Source organism: Schistocerca nitens, chromosome 5 (genome assembly GCF_023898315.1).
Source record: "Schistocerca nitens isolate TAMUIC-IGC-003100 chromosome 5, iqSchNite1.1, whole genome shotgun sequence".
Classification (NCBI taxonomy): domain Eukaryota; kingdom Metazoa; phylum Arthropoda; class Insecta; order Orthoptera; family Acrididae; genus Schistocerca; species Schistocerca nitens.
The window spans coordinates 556,315,301-556,341,969 of record NC_064618.1 but is presented as its reverse complement, the minus strand read 5'-3'; the positions used below and the strand labels follow the sequence as shown (position 1 = coordinate 556,341,969).

General features: G+C 42.4%; 1 protein-coding gene across 2 annotated transcripts in view; it reads left to right on the top strand.

Moving 5' to 3' along the window:
- The window catches only part of LOC126259884 (suppressor APC domain-containing protein 2), a 154,826-nt gene that overhangs the window by 119,834 nt on the left and 8,323 nt on the right, over positions 1–26,669 (top strand). For both annotated transcript variants that reach the window (XM_049956955.1, XM_049956956.1), the window contains exon 6: positions 7,193–7,396. In XM_049956955.1, the coding sequence (XP_049812912.1) occupies positions 7,193–7,396 (204 nt within the window). The remainder of the gene's footprint in view (positions 1–7,192; positions 7,397–26,669) is intronic.

Here is a 26,669-nt window from a genome sequence, read left to right as displayed (position 1 = left end):
AAGCCTGAGAAAATAAAATATGGGAGTGTAATCTGTCTAGGGCGAAGGCGTGTTTGCGGAGGGAGTGTAAATAAAACTTAATGGGGTCATTGTGGGGATGTTGTGAGGGTGACATGGTATTAGAAGGTGGAAAGTGTAACATGAGGCTGAAATGAAAATGAAAAGAAAAATATATGGCGAGAGATAAGGTGAACTAGAAAGCAACTGGAGATCTGGTGTGAAAAAAGGCGAAAAGGTGTTGGTTATAGCTGGGCTATGTTGATCCTGTGGTGAACTTGGGTTGGTAGACAACGATGTGCACAAAGGTTATGTGGTTGTGTTGCCGCCAAAACACGTTAAAGGGTGGAGCAATTCAGGAAAATTTCGAAAAAACTGCGTGTAAATGTATTAAAAGGAATGGTTTTGTGGTGGCAGATTGTGAAAATAATGCTAACAATTGTCTGACGAAGAAATAATGACGTTAAAACCTGTGGGAAGCGGCTAAAAAAGATCAGTGATGTGGGAAAAACGGAAATGGAAAAAAAGCGAAAGTTATTGGAACTAGCCGAAATGGCTGTTTAATAGCTGAAAGGAACTGTTTGTGAACTGGAAAGACAGATTCCCGGGATTGGAATGACTCCTTACCCTCTCCCTTAAAACCCACATCCTTTCATCTTTCCTGCTTGTGTCTGTGTATGTGCGGATGGATCTGTGTGTGTGCGCGAGTGTATACCTGTCCTTTTTTCACCCTAAGGTAAGTCTTTCCACTCCTGGGATTGGAATGACTCCTTACCCTCTCCCTTAAAACCCACATCCTTTCGTCTTTCCCTCTCCTTCCCTCTTTCCTGATGAGGCAACAGTTTGTTGCGAAAGCTTGAATTTCGTGTGTATGTTTGTGTTTGTTTGTGTGTCTATCGACCTGCCAGCACTTTCGTTCGGTAAGTCACATCATCTGTGTTTTTAGATATATTTTTCCCACATGGAGTTTCCCTCTAAAAATAAAAAAAATAATAAAAAAACGCACACACAAATTTCAAGCTTTCACAACTCGCGGTTGCTTCATCAGGAAGGAGGGAAGGAGAGGGTAAGACAAAAGGATGTGGGTTTTAAGGGAGGTGTAAGGAGTCAGTCCAATCCCGGGAGCAGAAAGACTTACCTTAGGGGGAAAAAGGGACAGGTATACACTCGTGCGCGCACACACACACATCCATCCGCACATGCGGTGAGGTAAGTCTTTCCACTCCCGGGATTGGAATGACTCCTTACCCTCTCCTTTAAAACCCTCATCATTTCGTCTTTCCCTCTCCTTCCCTTTTTCCTGATGAAGCAACCATGGGTTGCGAAAGCTTGAAATTTGTTTGTGTGTTTTTTATTGTGTCTATCTACCAGCACTTTCTCGCTTGGTAAGTCACAGCATTTTTTAAATATATATATATATTCCAATTTCCTATCTTCATTCCTAAAGGACAAATTACATAGTCCCCAAACTTAGAGATTCAATCATCATCATAATTTACTTGTCCATCAATCCTGCTCATACATTTCCTGAGTCAATGACATTAAATAGGTTAATAAGCAATATTAGATGCATTATATGATGTTTATTTCAACATCAAATTCCTGTGTGCTAACTTAGTGTATATTTACCAAGAAGATCATTCATTCCTTTCATCACACTCTTTTTACCCCATAGAGTTTCCACCTATGTAACTGCCTCCAGAATGTTACCAAATTTGCCACAATCTGCCACTATTGGGATCTTTCACATGTTCATCCACATTATTTTACATTAATCTATGTTTAAGAAGAGCAGCTTTTCAGGACACCAGTGGAAATACATATGACTTTGGGACACATTTCCTACAGTAATCTACTGATATTATTTTCCTTCAGTGAAAAATCTGAAACTTATGTTAACATTATCTGATAATTTTAGCATGTGTGCTGGTTGAGAAATTATAGATCACACACACAGGATCATTTTTTGTTAAGGAAAAGAATTCTTTTAAATCATAATTTGTGAGATACATGTGTACATGATTAAATGTGTACATGATTAAATGATGATGGCGTCCTCTTGGGTAAAATATTCCGGAGGTAAAATAGTCCCCCATTCGGATCTCTGGGTGGGGACTACTCAAGAGGATGTCGTTATCAGGAGAAAGAAAACTGGCGTTCTACGGATCGGAGCGTGGAATGTCAGATCCCTTAATCGAGCAGGTAGGTTAGAAAATTTGAAAAGGGAAATGGATAGGTTAAAGTTAGATATAGTGGTAATTAGTGAAGTTCGGTGGCAGGAGGAACAAGACTTCTGGTCAGGTGACTACAGGGTTATCAACACAAAGTCAAATAGGGGTAATGCAGGAGTAGGTTTAATAATGAATAGGAAAATAGGAATGCGGGTAAGCTACTACAAACAGCATAGTGAACGCATTATTGTGGCCAAGATAGATACGAAGCCCACACCTACTACAGTAGTACAAGTTTATATGCCAACTAGCTCTGCAGATGACGAAGAAATTGAAGAAATGTATGATGAAATAAAAGAAATTATTCAGATAGTGAAGGGAGACGAAAATTTAATAGTCATGGGTGACTGGAATTCGAGTGTAGGAAAAGGGAGAGAAGGAAACGTAGTAGGTGCATATGGATTGGGGCTAAGGAATGAAAGAGGAAGCCGCCTGGTAGAATTTTGCACAGAGCACAACTTAATCATAGCTAACACTTGGTTTAAGAATCATGATAGAAGGTTGTATACATGGAAGAACCCTGGAGATACTAAAAGGTATCAGATAGATTATATAATGGTAAGACAGAGATTTAGGAACCAGGTTTTAAATTATAAGACATTTCCAGGGGCAGATGTGGACTCTGACCACAATCTATTGGTTATGACCTGTAGATTAAAACTGAAGAAACTGCAAAAAGGTGGGAATTTAAGGAGATGGGACCTGGATAAACTGAAAGAACCAGAGGTTGTAGAGAGTTTCAGGGAGAGCATAAGGGAACAATTGACAGGAATGGGGGAAAGAAATACAGTAGAAGAGGAATGGGTAGCTTTGAGGGATGAAGTAGCGAAGGCAGCAGAGGATCAAATAGGTAAAAAGACGAGGGCTAGTAGAAATCCTTGGGTAACAGAAGAAATATTGAATTTAATTGATGAAAGGAGAAAATATAAAAATGCAGTAAATGAAGCAGGCAAAAAGGAATACAAACGTCTCAAAAATGAGATCGACAGGAAGTGCAAAATGGCTAAGCAGGGATGGCTAGAGGACAAATGTAAGGATGTAGAGGCTTTTCTCACTAGGGGTAAGATAGATACTGCCTACAGGAAAATTAAAGAGACCTTTGGAGATAAGAGAACCACTTGTATGAACATCAAGAGCTCAGATGGAAACCCAGTTCTAATCAAAGAAGGGAAAGCAGAAAGGTGGAAGGAGTATATAGAGGGTCTATACAAGGGCGATGTACTTGAGGACAATATTATGGAAATGGAAGAGGATGTAGATGAAGATGAAATGGGAGATACGATACTGCGTGAAGAGTTTGACAGAGCACTGAAAGACCTGAGTCGAAACAAGGCCCCCGGAGTAGACAACATTCCGTTGGAACTACTGACGGCCTTGGGAGAGCCAGTCCTGACAAAACTCTACCATCTGGTGAGCAAGATGTATGAAACAGGTGAAATACCCTCAGACTTCAAGAAGAATATAATTATTCCAATCCCAAAGAAAGCAGGTGTTGACAGATGTGAAAATTACCGGACAATCAGTTTAATAAGCCACAGCTGCAAAGTACTAACACGAATTCTTTACAGACGAATGGAAAAACTAGTAGAAGTTGACCTCGGGGAAGATCAGTTTGGATTCCGTAGAAATACTGGAACACGTGAGACAATACTGACCTTACGACTTACCTTAGAAGAAAGATTAAGGAAAGGCAAACCTACGTATCTAGCATTTGTAGACTTAGAGAAAGCTTTTGACAATGTTGACTGGAATACTCTCTTTCAAATTCTAAAGGTGGCAGGGGTAAAATACAGGGAGCGAAAGGCTATTTACAATTTGTACAGAAACCAGATGGCAGTTATAAGAGTCGAGGGACATGAAAGGGAAGCAGCGGTTGGGAAGGGAGTAAGACAGGGTTGTAGCCTCTCCCCGATGTTATTCAATCTGTATATTGAGCAAGCAGTAAAGGAAACAAAAGAAAAATTCGGAGTAGGTATTAAAATCCATGGAGAAGAAATAAAAACTTTGAGGTTCGCCGATGACATTGTAATTCTGTCAGAGACAGCAAAGGACTTGGAAGAGCAGTTGAACGGAATCGATGGTGTCTTGAAGGGAGGATGTAAGATGAACATCAACAAAAGCAAAACGAGGATAATGGAATGTAGTCGAATTAAGTCGGGTGATGTTGAGGGTATTAGATTAGGAAATGAGACACTTAAAGTAGTAAAGGAGTTTTGCTATTTGGGGAGCAAAATAACTGATGATGGTCGAAGTAAAGAGGATATAAAATGTAGACTGGCAATGGCAAGGAAAGCGTTTCTGAAGAAGAGAAATTTGTTAACATTGAGTATAGATTTAAGTGTCAGGAAGTCATTTCTGAAAATATTTGTATGGAGTGTAGCCATGTATGGAAGTGAAACATGGACGGTAAATAGTTTGGACAAGAAGAGAATAGAAGCTTTCGAAATGTGGTGCTACAGAAGAATGCTGAAGATTAGATGGGTAGATCACGTAACTAATGAGGAGGTACAAAATTGTTGAGGCTTTCGTGGCCACTTGTTGACAAACTGCCTATTGGCTTCTGTCTCGGGTTCTTCGGCCGACGTTCATCTAATGATTTTTCTGACGTTTCGCCAGCACGAGTGGCTGGCATTGTCAAAGCTTCACCCTCCATTGCCGGTGGTGAACTGGGCTTCGGCCGACGTTCATCTAATGATTTTTCTGACGTTCACCACCGGCAATGGAGGGTGAAGCTTTGACAATGCCAGCCACTCGTGCTGGCGAAACGTCAGAAAAATCATTAGATGAACGTCGGCCGAAGAACCCGAGACAGAAGCTAATGAGGAGGTACTGAATAGGATTGGGGAGAAGAGGAGTTTGTGGCACAACGTGACCGGAAGAAGGGATCGGTTGGTAGGACATGTTCTGAGGCATCAAGGGATCACCAATTTAGTATTGGAGGGGGAGACCAAGAGATGAATACACTAAGCAGATTCAGAAGGATGTAGGTTGCAGTAGGTACTGGGAGATGAAGAAGCTTGCACAGGATAGAGTAGCATGGAGAGTTGCATCAAACCAGTCTCAGGACTGAAAACCACAACAACAACAACAACAACAACACATGTGTAAGACATCCATAAGATTCTGAAAATAGATACAACAATAACTCAAATTACATTTTATGAAAGATATATTAAAACATTTACAGTAGGTTTTAAAACAGTGCCCTGAGGCTCATTACATGTTTGAGAACTTCGTTACAATGATCAACCAACTATGTCAACAATGGTAGCATTATGGATTAAGCTGTAAAATAAATAACTGGTTTTGGCAAGAAACTAAGCTCTGGTGTCAATTTGAACATTTACACCTCACTATTGAGATGCTTTCTCCTGCACCCTCAAATAAACAAAAAGAAGGGAGTCATTAAATCAGGTAAATACACTGATATACTGGGCACATAACATGTCCTGCATGATCCATCCAATGTGTCTCAATGTCACAGTTAGCAGATAGCTTCAGTACTTAAATGTTTGGGGCTCCATCATTTTTCAGCCAGAGGTTGCACATAACAAGTCATACAGTGTGCAGATGATACAGATTTATAAGTGAGGTGTGTCTAAACTGATTGTCAACTGATCTATTAAATGCACTGGAATATGTACAGCTCTGGAAGATATTACCAACCATTCCAGCCCAAATGTTTACAGGAAACCCTAGTCATTAAGATCTAACATCAGTGGCTTGTGTGTTCTGTATTCCCAACTATTACTATGTGTACTGCCGATATAAATAGCACATGTAAATTGGTCTTCAGCTCTGAATTATAAATTTGTGTAGAAGGTAGCATCATTTGCAGTTTGGTGAAGAAAACACTACACAGATTCCAAATAAAGTGCAAAAATGAGTGGTTCTATCTATGTCTGTGACATCTGAAAGTAGTACATGTTTGGTTACACTTGTGATAGCAAATGTCACAGAAAACGTGTGCTTGTAGATATGGCACATGATTATGATAGAGCTTGAACAATTCATAATATGTGTTGGATCCAAACTTAACATGGACACAACTTGTGTTTTGGAACCCTTGTGCCTTAAAAGTAGAATGATACTTAATTAAGAGTTGGCTTTATTGTGTTGTGAACCATGACCAATGTGCCCTACTCACACACTTTACTTACAAACAGTGAGCATAAAAGACATGTTCCTTAACAAAAAATTATCTGCTACAAGTGATTTCTATTGTCCACCATATATTGGCATTAGTAGTCCTAATACTTGCACCACCCTTTAAGCTGATGTTGAATCAGAGAATACTACATTTCATTCCATGGTAACTGTTGTATTGAGCTAAGGTGTCTTTGTGCACAAATTTGTTGAGTAATGTTGCGTGTTTCTCAAAGCTGAAGGATAAAATCAGCAGTACTAGTTTGCTCCAAAAAGTGGACAAAGAGTTGTTACCACAGTTGAAAATTGTATTGTTTTCTTCATCTTTTTCTACTGTTCTCATTGCTTGTATTTTTCTTTTCTGTCAGGACCTGTACAGATATATGTGTAAATGTACAGTTCGACATTTGTATTTACAGTGTTTCACCAGAGTTAAAATAATAATAATTATCATTATTATCATCTCAATGTTGACTTCATCACCATTTTTAGAACCCATATTTGACATACAGAGAGAGAACGTGCAGTTTTAATTTTGCAATATTATCAGTTAAATCAGTCTTTCAATAATTTCTTCTCTGTAGTGCAGAGTTCTCCATTCAGAAACACAAGTGCACTCTCTCTCTCTCTCTCTCTCTCTCTCTCTCTCTCTCTCTCTAGTATTTCACACATTGTTCTTTTCTGTAATTTCACGATTCACAGCCTCAGAAATTAATGTCCTTAATTCAAAATACACTTTTGGTTCTAGTACTTAAACAGTCATGGGAAAAATGTAAAGCATTTTTTGTATTTTTTTTTTTTTTATTTTACAACTACAGGAACAGTGGACAGAAGCCCAGCAGGAACGTTTAGAACTTCAACGTGCTCGTGTCTTGGAAGTCAATAGGCATCTGGCTACTTTGACAGAGAGCTGGGAACGTGGTGGACTTCCACTTCATATGAATTTGGCAGTTCATCATACAAGCCCACCCTCTCATGATATTCTGGCTCGACTTAAACAACAAAACCATCTTCTGACTGAGGTAAGCTAGTCAACAATTAGTTCCAGTCCAGTCCTACTAAATTGAGTTTACATACAAACAGAGAAATTCAAACTAGTGGGGGCATTTGTAAACAAGGCATCCATCCCAAAATATTTTTATCTATATTATTAAGACGGCTGCTAAATTTGGTTAAATTCCATGTATGTAATGGATACTTATCTGCCATAAACGTGAACTAGGACTGAGGAGCTTTACTCAGTAGAGCTTCGTCATCGATAAGAATTACCGAGAGTAGCATTTATTGCAATTGTTATCTTTTGGTTCAGACCTGGTTTGCCTTATCCAACACCAAGTGGATTTTCAAACAGTGGAAAATCCAGGATGAAATGTAACAATATTAGAGAAGGAAAGTTGCCACTCACCGTATAGCGGATATGCTGAGTCGCGATAGGCACAACAAAAAGATTCATACAATTATAGCTTTTGACCATTAAGGCCTTTGTTGGCAATAGAAACACATACAACCGTGCACACACACACACCCACTCACACAAATGCAACTTGCACACACATCTGCAGCGTCAGACAACTGAAACCACACTGTGAGCAGCAGCACCAGTGCATGATGGGAATGGTGACTGGGTGGGGGTAAGGAGGAGTCTGAGGTGGGGAGGGGAAGGGATAGTATGGTGGGGGTGGTGGACAGTGAAGTGCTGCAGTTTAGACGGATGGCAAGAGGGAAGGTGGGGTAAGTAGCAGAAATGAGAGAAATAAAAAGAAATTAACCCTTTAACTGTAGACACATTCAGAGTACCAGGTAGAAGGACTGGTGGCGTGCATAAACACGTTCAGAGCACACAGGGACAGGTGCAAAGGCGGGCGCGTTAACACATCCAGAGCAGTTAAAGGATTAAAAGACTGGGTGTGGCAGTGGGATGACAGCTGCGTAGTGCTGGAATGGGAACAAGGAGGGGGCTGGATGGGTGAGGACAGTGACTAATGAAGGTTGAGGCCAGGAGGGTTACAGGAGCATAAGATAAATTGCAGGGAAAGTTCCCACCTGCACAATTCAGGAAAGTTGGTGTTGCTGGGAAGGATTCATATGGCACAGGCTGTGAAGCAGTCATGAGAGATATCATGTTTGGCAGTGTGTTCAGCAACAGGGTGGTCCACTTGTTTTTTGGCCGCAGTTTGTCGGTTGCCATTCATGTGGACAGACAGCTTGTTGGATGTCATGCCTACATAGAATGCAGCACAGTGGTTGCAGCTTAGCTTGTAAATCACATGACTGGTTTCACAGGTAGCCCTGCCTTTGATGGGATAGGTGATGTTAGTGACCAGACTGCAATAGGTGGTGATGGGAGAATGTATGGGACAGGTCTTGCATCTAGGTCTATTACAGGGATATGAGCCATGAGGTAAGGGAATCGGAGCAGGGGTTGTGTAGGGATGGACAAGTATTTTGTGTAGGTTCAGTGGAAGGCGGAATACCACTGTAGGAGGGGTGGGAAGGATAGTGGGCAGGACATTTCTCATTTCAGAGCACAACAAGAGGTAGTCGCAACCCTGGCAGAGAATGTAATTCAGTTGCTCCAGTCCCAAATGGTACTGAGTTACGAGGGGAATGCTCTTCTGTGGCCAGACTTTGGGAGGTGGTGGGAGACTGGAAAGATAAGGCACGGGAGATTTGTTTTTGTACAAGGATGGGAGGATAATTACGGTCTGTGGAGGCTTCAATGAGGCCCTCGGTATATTTTGAAAGGGACTGCTTGTCACTGCAGATGTGACAACCACAGATGGCTAGGCTGTATAGAAGGGACTTTTGGTGTGGAAAGAGTGGCAGCTGTCGAAGTGGAGGTATTGCTGGTGGAGGTAAACATCTAGGAAGGTGGCTTGTTGGGTTGAGTAGACCCAGGTGAAGCAAATGGATAAGTTGTTGAGGTTCTGGAGGAATGTGAATAGGGTGTCCTCACCTTCAATCCAGATAGCAAAGATGTCATCAGTGAATCTGAACCAGGTGAGGGGTTTAGGATTCTGGGTTTTTAGGAAGGATTTCTCTAGATGGCCCATGAATAGGTTGGCATAGGATGGTGCCATGTGGGTGCCCACAGCCGTAACCGGGATTTGTTTGTAGGTAATGCCTTCAAAGGAGAAGTAATTGTGGGTGAGGATATAGTTGGTCATGGTGACTAGGAAGGAGGCTGTTGGTTTGGAATCCATAGGTAGTGTTTGATAGCAGTACGGCCATGGGCATTAGGAATGTTAGTGTACAGGGAGGTGCTATCAATATGACGAGCAGGGCACCATGTGGTAAAGGGACAGGAACTGTGGAGAGTTGATGGAGGAAATGGGTGGTATCTTTTATATAGGAGGATAGGTTCCTGGTAATAGGTTGAAGGTGTTGGTCTACGAGAGCAGAGATTCTCTCAGTGGGGGCACAGTAAACGGCCACAATGGGGCGTCCTGGTTGGTTGGGTTTCTGGACTTTTTTAGGAAGCATGTAGTAGCTGTGAGTGCGGGGAGTGGTAGCGGTATGTAGAGAAATGGACTCTGGGGAGAGGTTCTGGGATGGGCCTATAGATTTGAGTAGTGACTGGAGATTCTGCTGGATTAATGGAATGAGGTCACTGTGGCAAGGTTTGTAAGTGGAAGTATCTGACAGCCTTCCGCCATGTAATCATTCCGGTTCAAAACAATTGTGGTGAAGCCTTTGTCTCTAGGTAGGATTATAAGGTTGGGATCAGTTTTTAGATGGTGGACTGTGGTTCTTTCTGTGGATATACGGTTAGTTTGCATGTTGAGGGATTTGGGGAATGATGGTGAGGCAAGGTTCAAGGTTAAGAAATTCTGGAAAGTTAACAGGGGGTGGTTTGAAGGCAGTGGGGGTGGATCACAGTTGGATAGAGGAGTGAACTGAGTTAGGCATGGTTCAGTATTGGTCTTTGGTTGAGTCTGATTGGTCGGGTTGGTGGCAAAAAAGTGTTTCCTTTGTAGGGACCGGGAGAAGGAGAGAAGGTCTTTAACTAGTCCTGCATGATTGAATTTGGGAGTGGGGCAAAAGGTGAGGCCTTTGGAAAGGACTAATATTACTGTGGGATTAAGGCTTCTGGAAGGAAAGGTCTATGACTGTGTTGTGGGTCTGTTTAGGTTCTGGTTTCTGTGTGGTGGTGGTGGTGGTGGTGGTGAGTTTTGGAGGGTGGGGCAAGTGTAGAAGGTCTGCGAGACAGGGTTTGTCAGATATGAGGAGACATGGGGGAGGTTTGGAGTTGTTGTAGAGGTGGTGGACAGTGGTACTCCAAGCCAGGAATAGGAAGTGAGTAGGATGGAGAGCTTTTTGAGGTGGCATTGTGCATGTTGCTCAAGTTCCTGCAGGGCAAGAGTTTCAATGTGTGTTATGGGTTCTAGGAATTTTGGATTACATAGCAGGAGAATTTTGCGGATGGAGAGAAGGTACTGCAAGGAGAATTGGGTTGGGTTGATATGGTTTTGCAGGAATATGTTGGTGAGGGCTAAGGATTGGCGGAATCTGAACAGGTGGAGGTCATTCTGGAAGGACGGGTCGCAACTAGAGATGGGTAATTTGATGGTAAGACCATTAGGGGGGATTTCAAGAGCCAAGCAACAAAGCAGGAACAGTATGTGGGACTAGGGTCTGGCTAGGGATAAGGAAACTTTTCTGTATTGACGCAGATGGAAGGAGCAATGATCCATGGTGGTGCAAAAAAATGAGAAAAATTATGTAAAAAAGTAGAATTACGTCCAATAACTTATGCAGAAATACACCCAAATACGTGTGAAATATACAAAAAGGACGAAATGGATGCACAAGGGGGAAAACGAGATGAAATCTGAGGAAGACGACATTAGCAGAAGGCGAAAACTCACTAGAATTGACGAGAAGTCACAAGGATGAAAGTAGAGAATAACTAATAATTAATAAATGTATGTACATTACTGTAGGTAGCAGGTTTGAGGGCAGATAATAAAGTGTGAAGAAGGGAGACGGCAGATGTGATCGACTCTCCACAGTTCCTGTCCCTTTACCACACGGTGCCATTTTCATCACTATTGATGGCACCTCCCTGTACACTAACATTCCTAATGCCCATGGCCGTATTGCTATCAAACACTACCTTTCCAGGCGCCCTATGGATCCAAACCAACAACCTCCTTCCTAGTCACCATGACCAACTATATCCTCACCCACAACTACTTCCCCTTTGAAGTCATTACCTACAAACAAATCCTGGTTACGGCTATGGGCACCTGCATGGCACCATCCTATGCCAACCTATTCATGGACCATTTAGAAGAATCCTTCCTAAAAACCCAGAATCCTAAACCCCTCACGTGGTTCAGATTCATTGATGACATCTTTGCTATTTGGGTTGAAGGTGAGGACCCCCTGTTCACATGCCTCCAGAACCTCAACTACTTCTCCCCCATTTGCTTCACCTGGTCCTACTCAACCCAACAAGCCACCTTCCTAGATGTTGACCTCCACCTCAGACATGGCTACATCAGTACCTCCGTCCATATCAAACCTACTAGCCACCAGCAATACCTCTATTTCGACAGCTGCCACCCATTCCATACCAAGAAGTCCCTTCCGTACAGCCTAGCCACCTGTGGTCGTCGCATCTGCAGTGACGAGCAGTCCCTTTCAATATATACCGAGGGCCTCACTGAAGCCTTCACTGACCGTAATTGTCCTCCCATCCTTGTACAAAAACAAATCTCCCGTGTCTTATCTTTCCAGTCTCCCACCACCTTCCAAAGTCCCACAATCCGCCTAACTCAGTACCACCTGGGACTGGAGCAACTGAATTACATTCTCTGCCAGGGTTGCGATTACCTCTCGTTGTGCCCTGAAATGAGAAATGTCCTGCCCACTATCCTTCCCACCCCTCCTACAGTGGTACTCTGCCATCCACGGAACCTACACAAAATACTTGTCCATCCTTACACAACCCCTGGTCCGATTCCCTTACCTCATGGCTCATACCCCTGTAATAAACCTAGATGCAAGACCTGTCACATACATCCTCCCACCAACACCTACTCCAGTCCAGTCACTAACATCACCTATCCCATCAAAGGCAGGGCTACCTGTGAAACCAGTCATGTGATTTACAAGCTAAGCTGCAACCATTGTGCTGCATTCTATGTAGGCATGACATCCAACAAGCTGTCCATCCGCACGAATGGCCACCGACAAACTGTGACCCAAAAACAAGTGGACTACCCTGTTGCTGAACACGCTGCCAAACGTGATATCCCTCATCTCAATGACTGCTTCACAGCCTGTGCCATATGGATCCTTCCCACCAACACCAGATTTTCTTAATTGCACAGGTGGGAACTTGCCCTCCAATACATCCTACGTTCCTGTAGCCCTCCTGGCCTCAACCTTCATTAGTCACTGTGCTCACCCATCCAGCACCACACCCAGTCTTTTAATTTCTTTTTATTTCTCTCCTTTCCACTACATACCTCCCCCCCCCCCCCCTGCCCACCTAATCTGCTGCCCTCCGTCTATACTGCAGCACTTCACTGTCCGCCACCCACCCCAGCCTCCTCCTTACTCCCACCCAGTCGCCACTCCCATCGTGTGTGTGTGTGTGTGTGTGTGTGTGTGTGTGTGTGTGTGTGTGTGTGTGTGTGTGTCTATTTCTGACCTTAATGGCCAAAAGCTATAATTATGTTAATCTTTTTGTTGTACCTAACGCGACTCAGCATCTCCACCAAGTGGATTTTCATGTTTCAGACCAACAGTCTCAACAGGACACTTGTTAACATTACAAATTACACACACACACACACACACACACACACACACACACACACAGAGAGAGAGAGAGAGAGAGAGAGAGAGAGAGAGAGAGACAAACTCTCTCTCTCTCTCTCTCTCTGACACACACACACACACACACACACACACACACACACCACATGTGCACGTGCGCTTATGAGTTGGTATATGTTAGGGCCCTGCAAGTATGTGGCCCATCCGAGTGGTTTCCACAGGGCTACATTTGTGTGAGAGAGAGCACGAACAGCTTCGCATATTTTGGCAGCAGTTGCCTTTCCTAATGGTAGCCGAGAGAGCAATTGTCCATGGCCATGCGGGAGTCACACGCTTCATTCACTGGCACGTAGGCTATGAATATGCAGGTTGCACCTGTGTGATGTGCTTTGCTTACCACAAGAGTTGGCCAAAATTTATTCAAATTGCAAATAATGAATACAGATAAAAATTATTATTAGTTATTTGTGAATAACAAATAAAAATACATATTTGAAACAATAAACAATGGAAACTCCAGGTAGGAAATGATATTCACTTACACGAATAAAAGCATTTATTAATAATTTGTAAATAAAAAGCACTATGTATAATAGATAAATTTGAAATCCGAGAACATTTATTGCTGCAGGTCTCTGTCATCTATTAAACATAAATTTTCAGAAGAACTCTTTTTCTGAAACATCTCATCAGAATTTTTATTATTTATTAATTTAATTTTTTTTAAGATTTGCTATTGTGACACTTGTGAAGATATGTTGTACACATGCAAAGAGGACATCGGAGCAGTATTTCTCCTGAAATTGCCTTTATTTCATGATATGACACTCGACACACACACTCTTCTTCAGTGAAAAATGCGCAATTATCAATTCTGCAATAGCTTTTGAGAAATAATTCATTTTTATTCACGGTTAGCTTCACTTCCAAAATCATATTCAAAATAAAATTTTCTTATTGTGTCATAACATAATCTGAAACTTGTGACACGATGCCTTTGACAATACTTTGGCTGTTATATGTCTGTAGTTTGTTGTAAGCCTCCCTTGGTCATGGGCAACAACACAGGTGAACTATTTGTTTTTAAATCATGAGTAAGACATTGCTGAAATAATTGTAGTAGGCATAGAAAGATGAAAAAATGTCATCCAATCATTTCTCGAAATTTTATTGATAGAAAAGTTGCCAGTGCACTCCGATATTATGAACTCTATTATATATGCAAATCAGTTGTCTCTTCTGAAAAAACTGCATAGGTTATTTAGGTTTAAAGTATATTGATGTTAGTCATTTGCAGCTGAATTCTTACTTTGTTCATTCATTTTGCAACACTACAAACATGAATAAATTACATAATTAAATCAATGGGACACTTGTATCCAATTGTGTGGCAGTCTTTGTACAATAGATTAAGAATTTCTGATGATTGCATTCTCATCTTTGGCTACTTATATAGAGTACTCTATGTAAGTGGGGGCAGGGGGGAAGTGCAGAGTCAATTGAATGGGTCCGCATTCATAGAGTAACTGTGAAGGCTGGCCATCAAGGAAGTAATATTTTTAAAATGCTGTAAAGCTGTGCTCAACCTGAAGGCTGGTTTGAATACTGCAGTGCTTTACTAGGCATGATGGCATGCCCGTGATCGCCTTCCAAACCGGCATTTTTCTCATTGTTGGAGATGAATGAAACAAAAAGTAACAGAAAAAATCGTAGGGCCTACGGAGGTTCGAATCCAATACCTTTAGTATTGTAATCTGGAACTTGGGCCACTGAGACATACGTATGTACAGTCCATTAACAAATTATGTATCAAATAGAAACTGTACTGAGCTAATGGAACAAACACTAGTCATAGAATTCTGTACAAGAAGTAAACAAAGAAAGTACAGTGGTATTCTACATTATTCATTACTTAAGTTACAAATAATTTTTTTGTGGGTAAATTTTTTTGAATTGTCTACTTATTCAAATAGAAATTTATTCAAATAATGCCTGTCTCTGCTTACAACTATATCTTGTGCTTCTTTCCTGTTTCTAGTCATTGCAGTTAATATTATCAATGGTAAAGAGTGCAATTAGTTCATTTGCTTGATTTGCTCATGATAGCATACAGAGCAGCGTTAAAGTTTTTGTTAATTATAAACAAAGTTGACAATTATAATCAGTTGTCACACTCTCCAATTTTATATTTGCTCTCTCCAAAATATGTCTCAATGTCAGTGCAATATTTACAGCAAACTGAATGTGAGCATTAGTTATCTGACATTCTTTCACACAAATGTACAGCTCCACAGTTAAATCAGTAACCTTTAATAACATTTAGTATTTGACTACCGCTTTAATTTTCATGATAATTGATCATACTCAATTACTGTGGTAATACTTGGTGAATCTCAGGTACATAGCATATACACTTATTCCATATAAAATGTGGAATACTTTATAGCTAAAAGAAATTTTAATTCTAAATTAATTCCTGTGCTTGCCAGAACCATTAATGCCACTACGTTGTCGAAGCTGTATGGAGTTTATGTTTCCTTACCCGCATGGCATGGCCACTCAATGAGCGCATGCTGCATGACACTGAGTGTGGCAATCACCGCTTGCATGTTTCTGCAATGTGTGCAAAGTGAGCATTGGGCAGTGAGTGCTGCTCACGCAGTTCCCCCGTACAGATGCAGTGCTTTACTGCCCTCTATTTTTATTCTTCTGCTGCAGTTTATCTTTCCCTCCTCCCTGAGAAAGGAACTTATAATTCGAAAATCTGGAATAGTATTGTGGTTTTTGTATATGTTTCTATCAACATCACTAAATATTTTTCATAGTGGAGGTAGATACTGCCCAGCTACTTTGTCTCATAATGTGGTAGTTCTCATGTATGAAATTTTGTTTTAATACAGTCTTTTTTCGAAACACACTACACATCATCAGTTTGTAAATGGTTTTTCATATGCATAGCCATATCAGAATTATGTAAAATCATTAGGAGGTACAGAAAGTAGCATTACATTCCAGAATTAGCTTCACCCAGCTTCACATGCTTTTGAGATTTTTTACTAATGATGCTTTTTCATTCCACACTGTGAATTACCTTTTGCATATTCATACACATGGTTATGTTTATAAAAAACATATCATTGTGATTTCATTATACTTGCACATCATAAATCAGTAAATACCTTAATGAATGGCTTATCTAAACTAATAAGAGGAAAAAATCCCACATTTCCACATTTATGCATTAAATCAGTGGTCTTCCTTGTCAATATTTTACACTTGAATAGACTTGTAAACATTGTATACATCATAGAGAATATCCCGTCAAGATATGCATTCTTTTATTACTGAGGTACATAAGAGACATCTATTAATTATCAAGTATTCTCTCCTTCCATTGGATAATGATGCTTAATGTGCTTAACATTACGTATCCCTAGTATTTTTACAGTGACGAGGTATTTCTGCTTGATGTACGAACCATGTACTCAGACACCATAATGATTATGAGCGAGCTTCCTCAATTCCTATAATAATGTGATAATCACTGACTACATATTAATTATTGCAATATGCAGAAATGAGATTTCTTTAATGATTCTTAGCTTAACAAGTCAAAATAAAATGTTACCATCCTCTCGCATCATTCCTCATTATACCAAATGATGATTTGTGATTTCCACAAATCAGACCACGCACTGTTATCAGATACTTACAGCGTAACTAGTTTAATCCTCCATTCCTCAAGCCTGAGTCACGCCACTAATAATTCCTTTGCAACTGCACCAGTATAAAACTTCAGCTCAAAGGTGATAATGTCACAGTAGTATGCAAGCACCCTTGCTTCATGTTACAGTGTTTATTATTGTGCTCTCTCAGAGCCAAACATACAAAACACACGTAGTCTAGTGCATGAACTCAGTTGGTCAGCACACATCATAAATATCCTGTTGTGTTTGAGCCATGGTCAACGATCTTTCCGTAACTGCCAGCACTAACAATATAATATGGCTGCAGATCAGTAAATATTGCTTGACTTGTTTGCCACGTTTTTATCAGTTCTACATATTCTTACAGCTAATCTGTATCCCATAACATGAAATATTCTGCTACATAAATATGTAACACAGTGAGTACCTACACAATTACCCACTAACCATGCATTTGTCTCATTATACAGTAAAACTATTAAATACAGTTACCTCCTTGTATTACATATTCACAAAATGTAAGTATTCTTTCTTGTATCTGTAGACACTACATCCTTCAAGACCCTTTCCTTTTTAGCACAAAATATTTGATCCCCCATATCACAATAATTGAAATTGTATTCCTCCGGACCAGCTTAGAAAATGTGATTATCAATAATGTATACCTTCATGATAACAAGATCCATCGAAATTCTGGCCTTATGTAAAGGCTGTTAGTACCCTAAAGTTAGTTTCCAGTCACTTATGGAAAAGTCAGAAATGAAAATTGAGAGTAGAAAGGCAAAAGCATAAATGCTTAACTTTGTTTTCAAACATCCTTTGTAAAAGGAGTAGTGCCCCAGTTAAATTCTTGTGCCACTGAAAAGGTGAGTGAAATAGATATCAAGTCAGTTGCATTGAGAAACAGTTGAAATTGTTAAAATTGAACAAATCCCCAGGTGCAGATGAAATTCCTATCAGATTCAATACCCAATTCACAGCTGAGTTAGCCCCTCTGTTAACTATAATCTGTCATAGATCTTTGAAACAGAATGACCTCCTTTCTGTGAAACAGCAGGGATTTCAAAAACGTAGATAATGTTAAACCCAGCTCGCACTTTTCTCATGTGACCTCATGAAAGCCACAGATCAAGGCAGTCAGGTAGATGCAGTATGTCTTGATTTCCAAAAAGCATTTGGCTCAGTACCATACCAACGCTTATTATCAAAAGGACAATCATATGAGGTGTCAGATGGCAAATGTGACTGGATTGAGGATTTCTTGGTAGGGAGGATGCAGCATGTTATCTTGGATGGAGGTCATCATCAGATGTAGAAGTAACTTCAAGTGTACCTTAAGGCTGTTCATATTGCATATTAATGATCTTGCAGATGATATTAATAGTAACATCAGACTTTTTGCAGATGGAGCAGTTATCTACAACAGAGTACAGTTTGAATGAAGCTGTACAAATAGTCAGTCAGACCTTGAGAAGATTTCAAAGTGGTGCAGTGCTTTAAATGTTGAGAAATGTAAAATTGTGCACTTCAAGAGACAGAAAAATGTAGTATCCCATGACTACAGTATCAACAAGTCAAGGTTGCAATAAGTCAATTCATTCAATTACCTGGGCAGAACACTTTACAGGCGTATGAAATAGAACAATCACACAGACTCAGCTGTAGGTAAAGCAAGTGGAAGACTGCTATATTGGTAGAACACTAGTGAAATGCAAGCAGTCTGCGAAGGAGATTGCCGACAATCACTTGTGCGACCCATCCTAGAATCAGAGGTTGAAAATACCGCTTCAGTTGTAAAGTTCTTTTATTATCACACGACCGTTTCAGGCTCTTATAACTTGGTGCTGTGGCCTCCCGAGTGCTGCTGTGGACGTGTACTAGGCGCAGTGTGCTACCTATGAGTACAGAACAGAAGATTTCTCAACAGTGTGGGACCTTTGCCACAGATATAGCAGGGGATATTCAGTGTATACAGAGAAAAGCAACATGAATTGTTACAGGTTTCTTTAACCCGCAGGAGAGTCATAGAGGTGAAAGAACTGAACTTGGAGTCTCTTGAAGATAGACGAAAACTACACCAAGAAAAGTCCACTGACAAAGTTTCAAAACTAGCTTTAAATGATGACTCTAGGAATATAATACACCCCCTTACATATCACTCCCATAGGGATCATGAGGATAAGATTAGATTAATTACAGCACAAACAGAGGCATTTAAGCAATTAATTTTGCCACACTCCATATGTGAATGGAATGGAAAAAGCCCTACACAGTGGGACGTACCCTGTACCCTATCCCCTGCACTTTACAGTGGTTTGCAACAGTCATATCCAGAATAGTGACAGCCCAAATCAAAATGTTTGATCCAGAATAATGTTCCACTTTGCCATAAATTTTGACGCAAATATTCAGAGGACTGCACTACTTTTATTTCTGTTTTGTTTATGTAGGCTCTTAGTTTCGTGTCATGATAAATGTCAAGATGTGGATTATGTTGATTCAACAAATTATTGTGTGTGTGTGTCACAGGATGTGACAGAAGTATACTGACAAACTTTGAGAGGTTGTACATGGTGATCTTGAGGAACAAATTGAGGATGGGAAGCGGTGTCTGGGAACATGATCTAACAACATTTTGGAACGTCAGAGTTACAGAGGAAATGCCTACTGTCAGGCAGCCCCTTCTGCGACAGATCTGAGTTCTCAGTGACTTCTTGGCAAACATCCTTCCAATGGACCTGATATTATTCGGGGTGTTAGATAGCATTGAGTGCATCATGCAGGCCCACCAAAGTGACACTGTGGGGGCTTTTACTGCAGTAGTGGCAGAGACATCAATGTACAAACTCAGATTTGCCACCACAGAGAGGGCCCCGAGATAGGCAATGGCCCCTACAACTTCAACTGTCTATAGCAATGAGGGAGCTGATGTTTCTGGGTGTGGGTTCCCATCCTCAGTTTGTTCCTCAAGACACCATTTACAACCCCTCAAAATTTGTTGGTATTGTTCTATTATGCCCAATTATCATCTTGGCACACATACAACACAAGCATCTGTCAAAGAGTAGTGAAGTGTGAAGAGAGTCCAGATTTTCTTTCTGTGCTGTAGTTTGCTGTGGCTTTTTCCATTCATGTTTGTAATGTACTTAAGAAGACCTTTAAGTGCTGCCTCACTTGAATTTTCACTGAATGACTTACACTGTTCTGAGTTCAGACTGATTTTAACTTGTACGACTTAAACATGCTCCGTTATTAGAAACACAACTCCTCTTATTTGAAGACTTTCCTTTGATGACTGGTTCTGCTTTTGTGTTTGAGCCCATATGCAAAACAGTTTAGCCACAGGGTGAACCTCATTACCAACAAATACTGTCTGCCTGTGTCCGTTCATGCAAATGGACAGTTTGTTGCTGGTCATTTCCACATAGAAAGCTTCACAGTGTAGGCAGGTCAGTTGGTAAATCACGTGGGTGCTTTCACACGTGACTCTGCCTTTGATCGTGTACACCTTCCGGGTTACAGGACTGGAGTAGGTGGTGGTGGGAGGGTGCATGGGACAGGTTTTACACCGGGGGCGGTTACAAGGGTAGGAGCCAGAGGGTAGGGAAGGTGGTTTGGGGATTTCATAGGGATGAACTAAGAGGTTACGAATGTTAGGTGCACGGCGGAAAGACACTCTTGGTGGAGTGGGGAGGATTTCATGAAGGATGGATCTCATTTCAGGGCAGGAGAGCCAAATTCAGAGTATGATCCAGTCCCGGAAAGTATCCTGTCACAAGTGGGGCACTTTTGGGATTCTTCTGCGGGCAGTTCTGGGTTTGGGGGGATGAGGAAGTGGCTCTGGTTATTTGCTTTTGTACCAGGTCGGGAGGGTAGTTGCAGGATGCAAAAGCTGTTTTCAGGTTGTTGGTGTAATGGTTCAGGGATTCACGACTGGAGCAGATTCGTTTGCCACGAAGACCTGTGCTGTAGGGAAGGGACCGTTTGATATGGAATGGGTAGCAGCTGTCATAATGGAGGTCCTGTTGCTTGTTGGTGGGTTTGATGTGGACGGATGTGTGAAGCTGGCCATTGGACTGATGGAGGTCAACGTCGAGGAAAGTGGCATGGGATTTGGAGTAGGACCAGATGAATCTGATGGAACCAAAGGAGTTGAGGTTGCAGAGGAAATTCTGGAGTTCTTCTTCACTGTGAGTCCAGATCATGAAGATGTCATCAATAAATCTGTACCAAACTTTGGGTTGGCAGGCCTGGGTAACCAAGAAGGCTTCCTCTAAGCAACCCATAAATAGGTTGGCGTACGAGGGGGCATCCTGGTACCCATGGCTGTTCACTTTAATTGTTGGTATGTCTGGCCTTCGAAAGTAAAGAAGTTGTGAGTTAGGATGAAGCTGGCTAAGGTAATGAGGAAAGAGGTTTTAGGTAGGGTGGCAGGTGATCGGCGTGAAAGGAAGTGCTCCATCGCAGCGAGGCCCTGGACGTGCAGGATATTTGTGTATAAGGAAGTGGCATCAATGGTTACAAGGATGGTTTCCAGGGTTAACAGATTGGGTAAGGATTCCAGGCATTCGAAGTGGTTGGTGTCTTTGATGAAGGATGGGAGACTACATGTAATGGGTTGAAGGTGTTGATCTATGTAGGCAGAGATACGTTCTGTGGGGACTTGGTAACCAGCTACAATGGGGCAGCCAGGATGATTGGGTTTGTGAATTTTAGGAAGTAGGTAGAAGGTTGGGGTGCGGAGTGTCGGTGGGGTCAGGAGGTTGATGGAGTCAGGTGAAAGGTTTTGTAGGGGTCCTAAGGTTCTGAGGATTCCTTGAAGCTTCGCCTGGACATCAGGAATGGGATTACCTTGGCAAACTTTGTATGTAGTGTTGTCTGAAAGCTGACTCAGTCCCTCAGCCACATACTCCCGACGATCAAGTACCACGGTCGTGGAACTCTTGTCCGCCGGAAGAATGACTATCGATCGGTCAGCCTTCAGATCACGGATAGCCTGGGCTTCAACTGTGGTGATGTTGGGAGTAGGATTAAGGTTTTTCAAGAAGGATTGAGAGGCAAGGCTGGAAGTGAGAAATTCCTGGAAGGTTTGGAGAGGGTGGTTTTGAGGAAGAGGAGCTGGGTCCTGCTGTGATGGAGGACGGAACTGTTCCAGGCAGGGTTCAATTTGGATAGTGTCTTGGGGAGTTGGATCATTAGGAGTAGGATCAGGTTTATTTTTCTTCGTGGCAAAGTGATATTTCCAGCAGAGAATACGAGTGTAGGACAGTAAATCTTTGATGAGGGCTGTTTGGCTGAATCTGGGAGTGGGGCTGAAGGTGAGGCCTTTGGATAGGACAGAGGTTTTGGATTGGGAGAGAGGTTTGGAGGAAAGGTTAACTACTGAATTGGGGTGTTGTGGTTCCAGATTGTGTTGATTAGAATTTTGAGGTTTTGGGGGGGAGTGGGGCTGGAAGTGGGAGATTGAGTAGATGGGAGAGACTGGGTCTGTGTGCAATGAGAGGACGTTGAGGTTTGCTGGAAAGGTTGTGAAGGGTGAGTGAGTTGCCTTTCCGGAGGTGGGAAACCAGGAGATTTGATAGTTTTTTGAGGTGGAGGGTGGCATGCTGTTCTAATTTGCGGTTGGCCTGTAGGAGGATGCTCTGAACAGCCGGTGTGGATGTGGGAGAGGGAAGATTGAGGACTTTTATTACGGATAGGAGTTGACGGGTGTGTTCATGGGCTGAGTTGATGTGTAGGTGAAGGATTAGGTGGGTGAGGGCTATGGATTGTTCAGTTTGGAACTGGTATAGGGACTGATGGAAAGACGGGTTACAGCCAAAGGTGGGAACTTTAAGTGTGAGGCCTTTGGGGGTAATGCCAAATGTCAGACAAGCCTGAGCAAATAAAGTATGGGAGCGTAATCTTGCTAGGGTGAAGGCATGTTTGCGGAGGGATTGTAAATAAAACTGAATGGGGTCATTGTGGTTATGTTGTGAGGGTGACATGGTATTAGAATGTGGGAAGTGTAACATGAGGCTCAAATGAAAATAAAAATATATGGGGAGAGATAAAGGTGAACTAGAAAGCAACTGGAGATCTGGTGTGAAAAAAGTCGAAAAAGTGTTGGTTAAGTTGATCCTGTGGTGAACTTAGGTTGGTAAACAATGATGTGCACAAAGGTTAGGTGGTTGTCTTGCCTCCAAAACACTTTAAAGGGTGGAGAAATTCGGGAAAATTTCGAAAAAACTGCGTGTAAATGTATTAAAAGGCGTGGTTCTGTGGTGGCAGATTATGAAAATGAGGCTAACAATTGTCTCACAAAGAAATAATGACATTAAAACCTGTGGGAAACGGCTAAAATATGATCAGTGATGTGGAAAAAACGGAAATGGAAATATGGCAAAAGTTGTTAGAACTAGCCGAAATGGTTGTTTAATAGCTGAAAGGAACTGTTTGTGAACTGGGAACGGTGGATTTTATAGCAGCGGTAGGGTTGATAGCGGAAAAAATTTTTTTGGCTGTGGTTTGGAAGTAAGTTACGTATTATTGAGTATATATATATGCAGGATAAAACCGTATGGTAGATTACGGTAAAAAGGAGAAGGTGAATACAAAGTGAAACTACTTGCACAAACAAAAAGAGAAAGTAAGATGACAGAAAAGATTTTGAAATGCAACAGTGACAATAACAAACATAATTGTTGGGTTCAAATTAATGATATGAATATAATAGAGCGAAACATTCCACGTGGGAAAAAATATATCTAAAAACAAAGATTCTGTAACTTACCAAACGAAAGCATTGGTACTTTGATAGAAAAAATAACAAACACAAACACACACACAAATTTCGAGCTTTTGCAACCCATAGTCGCTTCATCAGGAAAGAGGGAACGAGAGGGAAAGACGAAAGGATGTGGGTTTTAAGGGAGAGGGTAAGGAGTCATTCCAGTCCCAGGAGCGGAAAGTTTTACCTTGGGGAGAAAAGGGGACAGGTATACATTCGCACATACACACACACACACATCCATCCGCACATATACAGACACAAGCAGACATGTGTAAAGGCAAAGAGTTTGGGTGGAGACATCAGGTGAGGGGAAGTACAGAGGCAAAGATGTTGTTGAATGACAGGTGAGGTATGAGTAGTGCCAACTTGAAATTAGCGGAGGTTGAGGCCTGGTGGGTGACAGAAAGAGAGGATATATTGAAGGGCAAGTTCCCATCTCCGGAGTTCTGATAGGTTGGTGTCAGTGGGAAGTATCCACGTAACCTGGACAGTGTAACACTGTGCTAAGATGTGCTGGTCGTGCACCAAGGCATGTTTAGCCACAGGGTGAACCTCATTACCAACAAACACTGTCTGCCTGTGTCCATTCATGCAAATGGACAGTTTGTTGCTGGTCATTCCCACATAGAAAGCTTCACAGCGTAGGCAGGTCAGTTGGTAAATCATGTGGGTGCTGTCACAGGTGGCTCTGCCTTTGATCGTGTACACCTTCTGGGTTACAGGACTGGAGTAGGTGGTGGTGGGAGGGTGCATGGGACAGGTTTTACACCGGGGGCGGTCACAAGGGTAGGAGCCAGAGGGTAGGGAAGGTGGTTTGGGGATTTCATAGGGATGAACCAAGAGGTTACGAAGGTTAGGTGGACGGCGGAAAGACACTCTTGGTGGAGGATTTCGTGAAGGATGGATCTCATTTCAGGGCAGGATTTGAGGAAGTCGTATTCCTGCTGGAGAGCCACATTCAGAGTATGATCCAGTCCCGGAAAGTATCCTGTCACAAGTGGGGCACTTTTGGGATTTTTCTGTCGGCAGTTCTGGGTTTGGGGGGATGAGGAAGTGGCTCTGGTTATTTGCTTCTGTACCAGGTCGGGAGGGTAGTTGCAGGATGCAAAAGCTGTTTTCAGGTTGTTGGTGTAATGGTTCAGGGATTCAGGACTGGAGCAGATTCGTTTGCCACGAAGACCTGTGCTGTAGGGAAGGGACCGTTTGATATGGAGTGGGTGGCAGCTGTCATAATGGAGGTACTGTTGCTTGTTGGTGGGTTTGATGTGGACGGATGTGTGAAGCTGGCCATTGGACAGATAAAGGTCAACGTCGAGGAAAGTGACATGGGATTTGGAGTAGGACCAGCTGATACTGATGGAACCAAAGGAGTTGAGGTTGCAGAGGAAATTCTGGAGTTCTTCTTCACTGTGAGTCCAGATCATGAAGATGTCATCAATAAATCTGTACCAAACTTTGGGTTGGCAGGCCTGGGTAATCAAGAAGGCTTCCTCTAAGCGACCCATAAATAGGTTGGCGTACGAGGGGGCCATCCTGATACCCATGGCTGTTCACTTTAATTTTTGGTATATCTGGCCTTCGAAAGTAAAGAAGTTGTGAGTTAGGATGAAGCTGGCTAAGGTAATGAGGAAAGAGGTTTTAGGTAGGGTGGCAGGTGATCGGCGTGAAAGGAAGTGCTCCATCGCAGCGAGGCCCTGGACGTGCAGGATATTTGTGTATAAGGAAGTGGCATCAATGGTTACAAGGATGGTTTCTGGGGGTAACAGATTGGGTAAGGATTCCAGGCGTTCGAGAAAGTGGTTGGTGTCTTTGATGAAGAATGGGAGACTGTATGTAATGGGTTGAAGGTGTTGATCTAGTGGCAAACGAATCTGCTCCAGTCCTGTATCCCTGAACCATTACGCCAACAACCTGAATACAGCTTTTGCATCCCGCAACTACCCTCCCGACCTGGTACAGAAGCAAATAACCAGAGCCACTTCCTCATCCCCCCAAACCCAGAACCGCCCACAGAAGAATCCCAAAAGTGCCCCACTTGTGACAGGATACTTTCTGGGACTGGATCGTACTCTGAATGTGGCTCTCCAGCAGGGATACAACTTCCTCAAATCCTGTCCTGAAATGAGATCCGTCCTTCACGAAATCCTCCCCACTCCACGAAGAGTTTCTTTCCACCATCCACCTAACCTTCGTAACCTCTTGGTTCATCCCTATGAAATCCCCAAACCACCTTCCCTATCTTCTGGTTCCTACCCTTGTGACCGCCCCCGGTGTAAAACCTGTCCCATGCACCCTCCCACCACCACCTACTCCAGTCCTGTAACCCGGAAGGTGTACACGATCAAAGGCAGAGCCACGTGTGACAGCACCCACATGATTTACCAACTGAACTGCCTACACTGTGAAGCTTTCTATGTGGGAATGACCAGCAACAAACTGTCCATTTGCATGAACAGACACAGGCAGACAGTATTTGTTGGTAATGAGGTTCACCCTGTGGCTAAACATGCCTTGGTGCACGGCCAGCACATCTTGGCACAGTGTTACACCATCCGGGTTGTCTGGATACTTCCCACTGACACCAACCTATCAGAACTCCGGAGATGGGGACTTGCCCTTCAATATATCCTCTCTTCCCGTCCCCCACCAGGCCTCAACCTCCGCTAATTTCAAGTTGCCACTGTTTGCCTTTACATTTGTCTGCTTGTGTCTGTATATGTGCGGATGGATATGTGTGTGTGCGTGTCTACATCTACATCTACATTCATACTCCGCAAGCCACCCAACGGTGTGTGGCGGAGGGCACTTTACGTGCCACTGTCATTACCTCCCTTTCCTGTTCCAGTCGCGTATGGTTCGCGGGAAGAACGACTGTCTGAAAGCCTCCGTGCGCGCTCTAATCTCTCTAATTTTACATTCGTGATCTCCTCGGGAGGTATAAGTAGGGGGAAGCAATATACTCGATACCTCATCCAGGAACGCACCCTCTCGAAACCTGGCGAGCAAGCTACACCGCGATGCAGAGCG